The sequence below is a fragment of the Leiobunum rupestre genome, chromosome 5 (assembly GCF_980474605.1).
Source record: "Leiobunum rupestre chromosome 5, qqLeiRupe1.1.hap1, whole genome shotgun sequence".
NCBI classification, from domain to species: Eukaryota; Metazoa; Arthropoda; class Arachnida; order Opiliones; family Sclerosomatidae; genus Leiobunum; species Leiobunum rupestre.
This window is the reverse complement of record NC_143388.1, coordinates 28463190-28476225: the sequence shown is the minus strand read 5'-3', so window position 1 is coordinate 28476225 and position 13036 is coordinate 28463190. Positions and strand designations below refer to the sequence as shown.

At 33.1% G+C, this 13036-nt stretch overlaps 1 protein-coding gene across 2 annotated transcripts in view; it reads left to right on the top strand.

Moving 5' to 3' along the window:
* Window positions 1-13036, top strand: part of LOC149944046 (sal-like protein 1) — a 146407-nt gene that overhangs the window by 61797 nt on the left and 71574 nt on the right. The window contains exon 1 of one of the 2 annotated variants that reach the window (XM_090174693.1): window positions 12801-12859. The exons of the other annotated variant lie outside the window; for it this stretch is intronic. Within the exon in view, the coding sequence (XP_090030819.1) occupies window positions 12820-12859 (40 nt within the window). The 5' untranslated portion in view covers window positions 12801-12819. Of the gene's footprint in view, window positions 1-12800; window positions 12860-13036 lie in introns of those variants that run through there. 2 annotated transcript variants of the gene reach the window in all.

Here is a 13036-nt window from a genome sequence, read left to right as displayed (position 1 = left end):
TGGATCAAATAATTTTGAACCAATGGGAGTAAAGTTGAATATCGTACTTTGCAATTAGATCAAATACGACATATTTTGGATCCAAAAATAAATCAAAAATCATATTTGTATGTGCCCAATTTTAGAATATAATTTGGTTCACTATTTTTTGCAGGGATACTTTATAACTTTAACTTTTGTGAAAATCTTCCTAATTCCAAATTTAGAAATCACCTTGACTTATACTACCATTCCGGTCAAAATACAATTTATTCTTCGCCGTAAAAAGCCACAAATATACAACAATCAAAAACCACAACACCCGAAATTTGACCTAGATATTGCTCGATGATTCAATTACTGACATAAAAAATCGGGACCTCAAACACTTACTTTCAATGCTGCCACTTGTTATTTTATTACTGCTAGACAAAGTCACGATTTTAGTTTAAATTTTAACTAATAATTATCTTAAAGATGGGTAGAAAACACGCGTATCTTTGAACGCAGCCTCCCGGAAGATAATTCCAAAAACCCGAACGTTTTTACGATAGGTGATGTCAAATGACCTAATTTCCCTTCTAGTCATTGAACAAATCTTTCGCACGCGGTGGTCTGACTTTTAAAAAAAATACTGAATGAAATTTGGTCTCGTAGGTACGCTCGCGATACTGGGCCAGACATATTTCTTACGAATGACACAATATAAGCATGTTCAAATTGATAATCACCCTCTAGCCAAAGAAGCGCGTGTTTTTCGATCGCAATTACAGTAATTTCCACCAGGGAGGTTTTATTTTGAGAAGGGCGTATTCGACAGAAATACACGGGTGGCTCGAAAGTTTGAGTCTAATCTGTTCGACGATGACGCGCGGAAGATACAGTCGGAGAAGAAACGCGAGAAACAAAAGCTTAAACATAACGAGTACAAATATAAATGACAGGTTTTGGGCCGAATCAATTTTAAATGATACTAGTTCACGAGCGGGAAACGTTTTACGCTAGTTAGACGCGGTTACACGCTTGTCAAAAAATCTCGCTAGTGGGCATATGGAGAAACAGCCGGCCGCTATTCTGGCCTATTGTATAGACGGTGCAGAATGAGAATGTTAAAATAATTAGGGATTACGCTCGTCTGGCTGATTGACAGGCCACAGTCACTTTTCATAAAAAGCGCGTCTCGCAGTTACGCCTGTTGGGGGTTTGCAACAGTTCACATGCTTGCTCCCACTCCTACAAGTCTTCAAGATTTGGAAATAAATTGCGCCGTTTGCTTGTAGAACGTAATTTGACAGCGGATGGGTTTGGATAATATTACTTATGAATATTAATATTAATTTAATATTCATATTTATTATATTATTAATTTAATATTCATATTTATTAGATTATTAATTTAATATTCATATTTATTAGATTATTAATTTAATATTCATATTTATTTGGTTATTAATTTAATATTTATATTTATTTTGATATTAATTTAATATTCATATTTATTTTGTTATTAATTTAATATTCATATTTATGTTGATATTAATTTAATATTCATATTTATGTTGGTATTAATTTAATATGCATATTTATGTTGATGTTAATTTAAAATTAATATTCATGTTCATAGTTAATTAATATTCATGTTCATAGTTAATTAATATTCATGTTCATAGTTAATTAATATTCACGTTCATAGTTAATTAATATTCATGTTCATAGTTAATTAATATTCACGTTCATAGTTAATTAATATTCATGTTCATAGTAAATTAATATTAATATTCATGTCCATAGTAAATTAATATTAATATTTATGTTCATATCAAATTAATATTAATATTTATGTACATACCAAATTAATATTAATATTTATGTACATATCAAATTAATATTAATATTTATGTACACACCAAATTAATATTAATATTTATGTACATATCAAATTAATATTAATATTTATGTTCATATAAAATTTATAATAATGTCAATTTTAAACTAATATTATCTTAATTAATTATTTTAATTCAGTAATTAATAATATATCATATTGACAAGGAATTGGAAGGTATTAAATCCAATAAAATCAGCCAATATGAAATATATTGAAAATAATAAAATAAAGTTCTTAATAAATTTTTAAATCCCTAATCTAATTAATCATGTTGATGTAAAAAATATTTGTATACTTTGTATTGAAAGCCAACTAAGTAAAATTTTCGTTTTAACTTTTAAGGTGAACAAAACACAATCAGTTATACTTGTTTACTAGCGCTAGGTTGTTGACATTATAGAAATTCCGCTATAAAAGTGGTACGTCGAGAACTTCCTTAAAGTATAAAACTCTTTTCCGTTGGGTGTCGCTCTTTAAGGTAGGGCAAAAAATAAGGGAAGCAGAAGGGAGTAAAAATCACAATGCTCGAATATGGAACATTAAGGGAAAGATTTATAGCTTACAAACTAGAACTGGTTGAAACGGAGAACTTCAGAATATTATTCCATAAAGAAGCGACGTACGTAACAGAGCCATCTTTTGAGAAGCGCTGGTTCGAAAGACGGCACCCGAATAATATACCAAGTCAGAGGAAAGAGTCCCGTTCAAAATTCACTTTTCGGCGTATGAACGCCACCTTGCCACTAGTTGAAAATTCAGCGAATTTAAATGTTGGTTACTCGCTTTGGTGATGGAGAACAAAGACCTTCTCCCGCTCTTTTATAGTACAAAGACCGCGCAATTCAAAAATGACATTTTATACCCAAGCCAGAAAGGAAAGACCCCGCAAAAGGGGCTTTTAAAGGGAATTAGCGGCATGGAACCATTTTCTTAATAGATACACCGCTACTAACTGTACGTAACAAAAATTGTTGTTTTAGATATTTTCATTGTTGGAATTCAATACAAAATAAATAATATATTACGGTAATATTTGATTAAATTTAAACAACGTAAGATTAAAATATATTCCGTATAGATTAAATACAAAGTTCATTTTATAAAACAATTATTAATTAACCAATAGACACTTCAATAAAACATCTTCAAGGAAATTGTCAAGAAGTTATATTTCCGAAAGCCAGGACCTGCAAGTCACTGTTTATCTAGGAGCAACAAACAAAAGGCGAACGCAACCCGTCAAAAGTCGTGCATTTTATTGTGTACAACTTTCACTGGTTTGACGTATTAGCGCCTGCTGCCGTCGGAAGGGGAAAATCGGGAAATTGTCTCCCCCCCCCCGCCAGTAAAACGTTCCGCGAAAAGGCTCGTCCAATGAAATTTGTACACAACACCGCGTTAGCGTGTTTAAAGGCTACCTGCGTTCTCCTTGTGTTTGTCTCTCCTAGCTGTTTATATAGTGCTTGTTAATATATTGGAAACTTATCACCTATACGGTATGCAAAAAGTGTTTCCTTTAAACCAGGTAGCTTTTTTGACATAGTAAGACTTAGCATAAACACGACGTTCTGTTTACAGGTGAAAAGTTTCCATTATTATCAACAAGCACCATATAAACAGTACTTGGCGATTTCCTTAGAGGATATTTTATTTAAAGACCTAGGTTTTCTTCTGCCTGTCCCCCTTTAAATTAGGCCAACATGTTCAGCGGTTGGCCTACCACCAGGGTATTTGTGCTCCACTAAGTTAATTTAAAGGGGGACAAGCAGAAAAACCTAGGCCATTAAGCTCCTATTGCGTATAATTTACTCTTGTAGTCAAAAATATTTATTATTCTATTTATAAATAAATTCCGTATAAATCAACGATCCAATGAAATATGCAAATGACTCCACCACCAGCGCCATCTTCATTCTACAAGAAGCAACCGGAACGTTTAAAAATCTAGGAAGCGGCATCGATCAAAAGCAGCGTTTCTAATGAGAAAATGACAAGTAGCCATACTCCCCTCTCTGAGCAGTTCTTTTTACACGGATAACGCCAAAAACTACAGCCCCGAGATTTAGAGAGGGAAAAAAAAATACGTAACAAGAAAAATAAAAGAATTTGGCACGAGCTCCGAGAAGTGCACGAAATATGAGTTGATGGTCGGAACTCGAGAGAGGACCCGTGCGTAAATGCGCAGGCACACAGCGCCCCCTTTATTAATCATAGCGCGCCACCCTCACACCCTTCCGTCTGTGTTGTAGAACGCGAGACAATTCCTATTTTTAAAAAAAGGAGAAATTGCCGACAAAGGACGGGAGATGGCGCGCGGAGTGCCAATCGCGTCGCCAAAGGTCACGCTTGTCAACTTTCTCGGGGCGCAAAATGAAATATGAAGGGTAAATTTTCATCCAACACCCCTAAAAGTCGGAGTCACCCCCGCACCCATCTCTCTCTCTCTCTCTCTCTCTCTCTCTGGTTCGTGCATCGCGACTCCACGAATTGTTCCTTATGGGATTTTTACGGTATAAGTGACTTGGCCCGGGGATCAAATGGAGTATGACGGCTCGGTGGCGCAATTAGAGCACGTCCATTGTGACGCAGCCTTGATGGAATACCGCCAATAACAACACCCATACAATCACGTCACAAAGACACCGACATCATATTTCTATTTAACCTATTTGCGGGTATTATTTTAACGCTACTATTTTCGAGAAACTACTTAAAAGCTCTTAATGTTATATTTCAGAAAAATAGAATTTGTTCAGATCAAATTTCGTTCAGTTTAAATTCTAAATATTTGTTCTTCAAAATTCTGTGACTGTTGAAAGTTAATTAAATATATTTTTAATTAAAACCATAGATTTTTAGGTAGAATGTGCTCAGTACAAATTCGAAATATTGGTTCTTCAGTTTTATATTTGTTGAAATTTTGAAAATAAACAATTGTCAATTGAATAAATCTTTAAAAAAATTACCGTAGAGTTTTAGGTATAATGTGTTCAGTACATAATTTTAATATTGGTCGGGACTTTAAAAATGCAGCTATTATGAAAAGTTAATTAAATATATTTTTAGGTAAAGCAAATAATATTTTAAATCGTTATAAAATGTAGAAATCTTCGTTATGTATATAAGATCTAATCTGAGTGATTTTTTAAATTACACAATATATCAAATTAATTTCAAGGGTTAGTTTTAGTGTTTTTTTTCAAATAGGAAAACTTCCAGGAAAAATGTTTAAAGGCCTAGGTTTTTTTCTGCCTGTCCCCCTTTAAATTAACTTAGTGGAGCACAAATACCAACCGCTGAACATGTTGGGCGAATTTAAAGGGGGACAGGCAGAAGGAAACCTAGGCCTTTAAGTTAAGCAATGTTTTTAGTTGAAGTAACCCTGCATAATGAACGGTTTAGTTACTGCGCACATGGAGGTATTAGCTAACTTTAAAGGCTACAACAATTCTTAAATAAGTACGGAGTCAATAAAATAGTTATTAGCTAAGGATCCAATCTATAAAAACATTCAATGATAACTAACATCGCTAATAAAAATTCTCTTGACGAAATTACCAATTTAATAACGAATCCGATAAGCGCAAAAAAGTCTCCATTTTGTCAGTTATAATAAAATCTTGGAATAATTTTCCGGATCAGAGCACATACAGTCCCTCTGTCAATAGATTAATTACAAATATATGGGCTTCGATAAGAAATAAGGGTGTAATCAATAAATTATTTCTTCCATATCTCCACGTAGGCAGATCTGGAAAACGACAAATTTTCGCCCCAAGGATAAAGAAATAAAAATTTATATTCGTTCGAGTAAAAAACCACCAGTTCTGTATCAGAGAAATCGTATAAATTGGGAATTAAAAAACAAATTTAGAAATGGCATTGACATGACAGTTTTGGGGTTATATTTCCCCGCGTGTCGCGCACTTTGGACCATCTTCTTTCTAAAATGAGGGTCATTTGTTTCAATTTTTCCACCTGTAACAGCAGACCCACAGTGTGGAACGTGATCAGATCCATCGCCCCGATAACAAAACGACATTTTTATATCGAAAAATCACAAATTGTCGATCCGCAAGTCACTATTGAAATCGGGTGCACGTGTTTTTGGATCGAGTTCGTATTCACAATAGACAGTGATTTTTCACAATTTATCGGTGATTTCCAGTGATTTTCTTAAGCGATTTTCTGTAATTACCTATGATTTGTACACCTTATTACTAAAGTGACCACTTCCACGGATTTGGTTATTCTTTAAAACATACTTCTTCTACCACCAAAATATTTAAATTTATATTAATTTATTATTTAACATTTTATCAAAATGTTGATATTAATTTAATATTCAAATTTATATTGATATAAATTTAATATTCAAATTTATATTGATATAAATTTAATATTAATATTTATTTTGATATAAATTTAATATTCATATTTATTTTGATATAAATTTAATATTCATATTTATTTTGATATAAATTTAATATTAATATTTATTTTGATATAAATTTAATATTCATATTTATGTTGATATTAATTTAATATTCATATTTATGTTGATATTAATTTAATATTCATATTTATGTTGATATTAATTTAATATTCATATTTATGTTCATATAAATTTAATATTCATATTTATGTTGATACTAATTTAATATTCATATTTATGTTAATATTAATTTAATATTCATATTCATGTTCATAAGCGTTTGTGTGGCCAATACGTTCTGGAAATAGTTTATCCATTCACACGAAGCAATTCGTATTGCGACTTGTGTTTTCCGACAATGTTTTGCAAGAGAGGTTGAAATGTGTAAAAAATTAAAATTCGGAGTGTGATAAGGATTCAATCGGCTAATCGTCACTTATATTATTTACAAAAGTACTTTAATAATAAACCGTAAATATTAAACCATAATTTTTTTTAAAACACTAGAACTCATATTCTGCAAAGAGTGCTTGAAATATTTTATCTTAACTAACGCCAGATTAGTTATTCGGTGAAGCTTTAAAAAAATTACTTGAGTTTAGAATTGAGATAGGTGAATTTAAAAAAAAGGAATTGAAACGGTGCCAAGTACGAAGGATGTTCATTAAATGATCACATTTAATGAACATTAAATGATAATAAATCCTGGAAATTTGCATATATTGATACATTATAAATGTGAATTGAAGTTAAATGTCTTCAAGGTTACCTCCACATGTTCCGCCATTTAGATAAAAACAAATAATCGCCTTACGCCATCTATCGTAAAATAAATTTACCAAAATAAGGTCAAAAAATAATCAAAGTCCCAATTTAGATGCGTTGAAACGTTTGAAAAAAACGTTTAAAAAAATTGGGATTATTTTCATTTTAAATAAATTTTAAAGTAGTTAATAATCAAGATTAAAAATTGAATTTAAGGTCTCATGCTCCCATAATGACCTTCACGTAACTCGGGTTATAAAGATTTCCCAATTTCCTCGTTGAATAAAATGCCTGAACCTACCCCCAACTCGCCCCCAAACCATTTTCTAAAAGTTCATAACTGCGACATTAATCTAAAAGCAGAGTTCGTGTGGGATTCATTCTCATAGCGATGAAAAATAAAGTGAAACAAGATGAGCTAACCAAAACATTTTTTTGAAATCAATATTTCTTACATTAGAATTCCTATTCGTGTTTTAAATATTTATTCTCAAATATATTAAGTAAATAAATAAGTCATTTATCTCTAGAAAAATATATACTTTATTCAAAAAATCAGTTTTAAAAACCCTTAGTAATATTAATTTAAATACTATAAATATTAAAATATTATTGTCGATTAGACTAAAGGGAAAGTACAATTATTCGAATTCCATTGGTCCCTAAATAAACGCGCGCGCAATAGCAGGATCCAGCCGTCAACCCGTCCGGCCACGCTATACCTCGTAACTACTTTTAAAACCAAAGTAAAAAACCTTTTTGAAATGTCGCGACGATACAGCATTTTTCCCGTATAGTAGGTTGATAAAATATTCTTCGAAGACATTCTATATTTTTACTTAAAAAAACTTTTGCCCGTCGAGATAAAGCGTTATATCCTGAAATACGTTTCAAGGAGATTCCAACGAAACAGGATTTATCAATTTTTGAGATGGTATACACCTTTTTTAATTATTTTTTATATATTTTTAAAATCAAAAATTTATATTTCTTTCCCAAGTGAAATTTTTTATTTTCCATTCATTGGTGACATAAAAGATAAGACGGGTGTCAAATTTTAATGGGACGACTTGGAAATATAAAGGGATCTAAAAATCCTAATGGGGGGAAATCCAGACGTTAGCTTTTCGAGTTGGCGTTTTAAAATATAATTTCTCAAACTGGTTTCGTAATTCGCGACTGATCAGATTAAAATATGGAAGTTCTGGCTGTTGGGTAAATATAATATAATTTTCTCCTTGACCTATTAAATTGAAAAGCCCTATAACCCCCGAAAGATAACTTACCTCGCGAAGTTTATGTATAATAACAAAATTCCTATGATAAGTATAATATAAAACGCACATAAATAGGGAAATTGGATCTCGATTTTCGTTTTTTTTGTTAATTAAAGGTACAACTGATTAATTTCTTTGAAATTGAGCTGATCATACAATTTTCTACCCTAATCTATCGGTATAAAATTAAAACAGAAAAAATACAAAAGTTTTTTGTTAAGTCTTAGGCTTTTCACTTGACCAATAAAGAACTTAAGAAAACTATATAAATTACTAACTAAAATGGCAAAAATAGGTAATATCAGAAGACAATATTATATATTTAATCAGTAGATAAAATAGGTTATATCAGAAGGTAATGTTATATATTTAATCAGTGGAGAGAATAGGTTATATCAGTAGGTAATATTATATATTTAATTAGTGGAGAAAATAGATAATATCAGAAATTATTATTATAGAATTATTAAATAAATAAAATTGGAAATATCAGAAGGTAATATTATATATTTAATCAGTAGATAAAATAGGTAATATCAGAAGTTAATGTTATTCATTTAATAAGTAGATAAAATAGGTAATATTAGAAGGAAATATTATACATTTAATAAGTAGATAAAATTGGTAATATCAGAAGGTAATATTATATATTTAATCAGTAGATAAAATAGGTAATATCAGAAGTTAATATTATACATTTAATAAGTAGATAAAATGGGTAATATTAGAAGGTAATATTATACATTTAATAAGTAGATAAAATAGGTAATATCAGAAGGTAATATTATATATTTAATCAATGGAGGAAATAGGTATTATCAAAAGTTGATATTATATATTTAATCAGTAGATAAAATAGGTAATATCAAAAGTTTATTATAAATCTGATCAGTTACGAAAATGGGCGAATGTGTACACTTCATCACAGCTCAAAATGTATCGCCAGTATTTGACCGCGTGAAGATGTAAAATGTCAAATATAAAATTTTAGATCCGTGTAATAGTCTCACCACTCACGATGTTTTAAACAGTCAGCATGATCATTACTAGGTAATCTTCAAAGCGAGTTGAAAAAAATATTAAACATAAACAATTTATGAGCAAAATACAGTCGTTGTTTGTGGTACCTATGTTGAAAATAAGCGTACAATAATTCTCTAAACTAGCACACTGCTTGGAGTTAACCGGAGCATGGTGTAATTTTCTAATTTTTCCATGCCGAACTAATAATAAAAACGGCGGGTTGTGAGTGGTTTCTAGACAGACCGTAAAAGAAGCCAGGCTAGGAAGAGAGTGCGAAAACAACGCGCGTTGTACCAAGGGGTCTTTCGCCAACTAATGCACCAATAACAGGATTAATAACAGCGTGTCATCAACGCGCGCCGCCGGGGAGGGAACGCTTTTCAGATTGCTTCCACGTTCGCCGTCTCTCTCTCTCTCTCTCTCATGGGGCACACGCCAGCGCCCAAGGATGGCCTACCATACTCGAAAAAGCCAAATCATACGTTGCCATTTTCTATACGAACTTACGTAGTGCGTTTCATCCCGCGACCCCCCTTCGTACGGGAAAGTTAACGCCGCGAAGAACTAGTGGGGCCGTCACGGGTTCCGAATTCGCACCGAGCCAGGGTCCTCTCCCTTAAATACCCCAAAATCGCGAGCTTGTCATGTTTTGAGTCGTCCTCTAGTCCATAGTTTCTTTCTGAAGAGATCTCCTCTCGCGGTCATTGCCACTCCGCACTCTTAGAATCCCCGTCTCGCTAACCCTTACACACTGACGCCTCGGAGTAGCGCGTAACCGGTGTCCATCCTCTCCGCGCAACCCGGGATAAAGAGGAGCTCCAAATGAAATAGTGGCGAGAACATCGCATTATATTGTCTTCCTTTCGCTCCGTTGATGTCTGCTTCGAGAGAAAGAGAGGATTTCTCCCGCTTTACCAGCTTTTGGCTTTTTCTCGGCACCGTGGGCCTCGTTTAGATCCAAATAGAAATATGTAAAAAAAGGACGTTTAAAAGGAGAGTTGGGAGCGTTCTAGGTTTAAGAGAAAGATTAGGATGCGACTAAACCTAATTGTTTGTCGCAGAAACAGATACAGATACACAACTGAAATGGTTTTATCATCTTAATAAAGGTACTAGCTAAATATTTTAAAATGAATTTTGCTACACTAGGTGTACTCTTTTCGCTTGTTCTGGCATTTCGTAGAAAGGTTAAAAGAGTAACCTTATAACGTCATTTTTATCCGATTCGGTTTTGGTGAATAGTTTGAATCAGGGTAACAACGTTTTCTCAAAAAGTCTGACCAATTAAGCAGATGATTTTATCTTTACCCCAATACTCTGACCTTGACGCGGTGTAGAATCATTATTTCGACCAACAGAACAAGCAAATAGTTCAATTTAACATTCAACTTTAGTTCCAGAACAAGCGAAAGGTATTCACCACATTTATCGTGAAACATTACAATTAATACAAAATGGTCTTTACCCTGCCGTCATCTTGACCACATTTATCGTGAAATATTACAATTAATACAAAATGTAAACTTATAAACCAACGCAGTCATTAATAACAGCGAAGCTTTTCAAATAAAGCTATTAAGGCCCGCGTCGTGGTTCCGAAACCCGGGAAAATGAAAAAGCCCGTATAGCGTCTCCTAATTCTTTCAGCCTGTTACATATTTAACCCAGGGACAAGGAGTTCATCTTCCTCGTTATGCAACAAAGCTCGGGACGGAAGCCCCCTCGTAACGCGATTACACCGGGGGTCTCAACCCCTCTCCGTACAAAAAAAGGGCTCTAGTACGCTGATAAGTCAGTCAAGGAGGAACCCTAACGTGGCTTGTTAGATACGACACGTTACGTAATAGGGGAGCGGGAGACGCGGGTTTTGGGCAAACTCAATCTAAGCTTCTCAATACGCGTCGGCAATGAGCTTAGAAGCCGTCAAAGACCTTATAAATACAAGGTTACCGGGGCGGGGGAGTCTCCCATCACTCCGGAAAACGAACTAAGTGATTTTATTAATAATCATCTCTGGAAGAGGATGGAGGGATGAAGATGGGGAGGTTCGAGAGGAGATGGGGAGGTTCGAGAGGGGATGCAGCGGCCGTGAGATGCGCAATCGAATTTGGGCTTCTCATCTTCATCCTCATCCACCTCCTTCTCATCTCTCTCTCAATCTGACAGGCCAACGCTAATGGAAGCATTTTTCTACCGCCATACTCAGATTCGAGTGTCAGCGTGAAAACTGGCTTACATCGCGTTTTCTTTTCATAAGCTTCTTCACTAACCTCTACAGTTAATTAAATATAAAATACCGAAAGAGGCGTTGTTGGTTTCAAAAAGAGGCTTAGAAGCTGCTCTGCTGTAATAACAAGCTGGTTATTTGACTAGACCGTTGAATTAAGGAGGAAGAATACAGTAAAAGCCTCTTTTTCGTTCAAGCTGAACGTTTCTGTTTTAACAATTACATAATTGAATTATATTTTTCTTATTAGGCTGAACCTTCCTCTAATGCTTAAAATAATTTTGATAATTATAATATTAATAGTTATAAGCTCCTAACTAAAGGGTAGTTTGGGCGTTTGCCCAACTTTTTTAGCTCCGGGGGTCCGAATTAAAACGTAATAACTTAACTACTTTAAAACTTAAAATTGCCAAAATTATTTTAGTCACTAAACAAGAGGCTGTTTTACACTTAAATATTAATTTTATAAGTTAAAATACAAAATTAAAAGAGTTCAGCTTGAAATAGCGCGAAAGTAGACAATGAAAACTGTAGTCTTCCCCCTTAATTTATATTTTTTTCATTATAAATCATAATATCTTCACGTCAAATAACAGTGCTGTTACAAAATGTTATAGTTATTTTAATAAAGTAAAGTATAGTACTTTGCTAATAGAATAATAATAATAATCAGCTAGGCTAATACCCAAGGCACCACCTTAGGCCTAAGTCATCAAGCGACTTTTGAAGTCTAGCTTAGTTAATAACATGGGGTTTGTTACACAGATTATAAATTGAGAATAGAATTTCAATTTAAAAATGTCATTAAATTTAATAGTTTTAGTTTCAATTAATAAAGTGTTATTATATAGTTATTTTAATATACCAATAGTCCAATACCTGTAATTATATTTTTGTAATGTGTTTAAAAATCAAATTATATCAATTTGCTTAAATGTGAAAATGGTACAAAATAAGGAAAACCCGAGGGAAAACCAATTAAATAGTGCAAATACACCGAAAAAATTATCTTTATTTTGAGCTTGCGTTACTAACTCCTATAAAATGTCTGTGCTGATAAATATTTCACGTCCAATTTTTGTTATAATAAATAATCTCGAACTAATTTTTTCTTTCTTTTTTGTTCTTTTGCAGGTAAGAAAACCTGATTTCTGTTTTACCCACGCGCGATTTATAACGCTTTTGTGGGAGACGAAAAACCTCTATTCTTTATCTGAGGTAGGAAATGATTTGCAAAGAAGTTAAGAACGCGATAAAAACGTCTGGTTAGTACGTCTAGTTTTTTAGTCTTTTTCAATGCATTTCCTAAGCTTGTCGACTCGCACCTCGTTACGTCTTAGGCTTAAGAAATGCTCCGTAAAAGCCCAGTACTCTGTAGATATTCTATAATTACGTACTTGCGTTCTTAACCTCCAAATCGGCGAAACAAGTTTTTGTTGGTT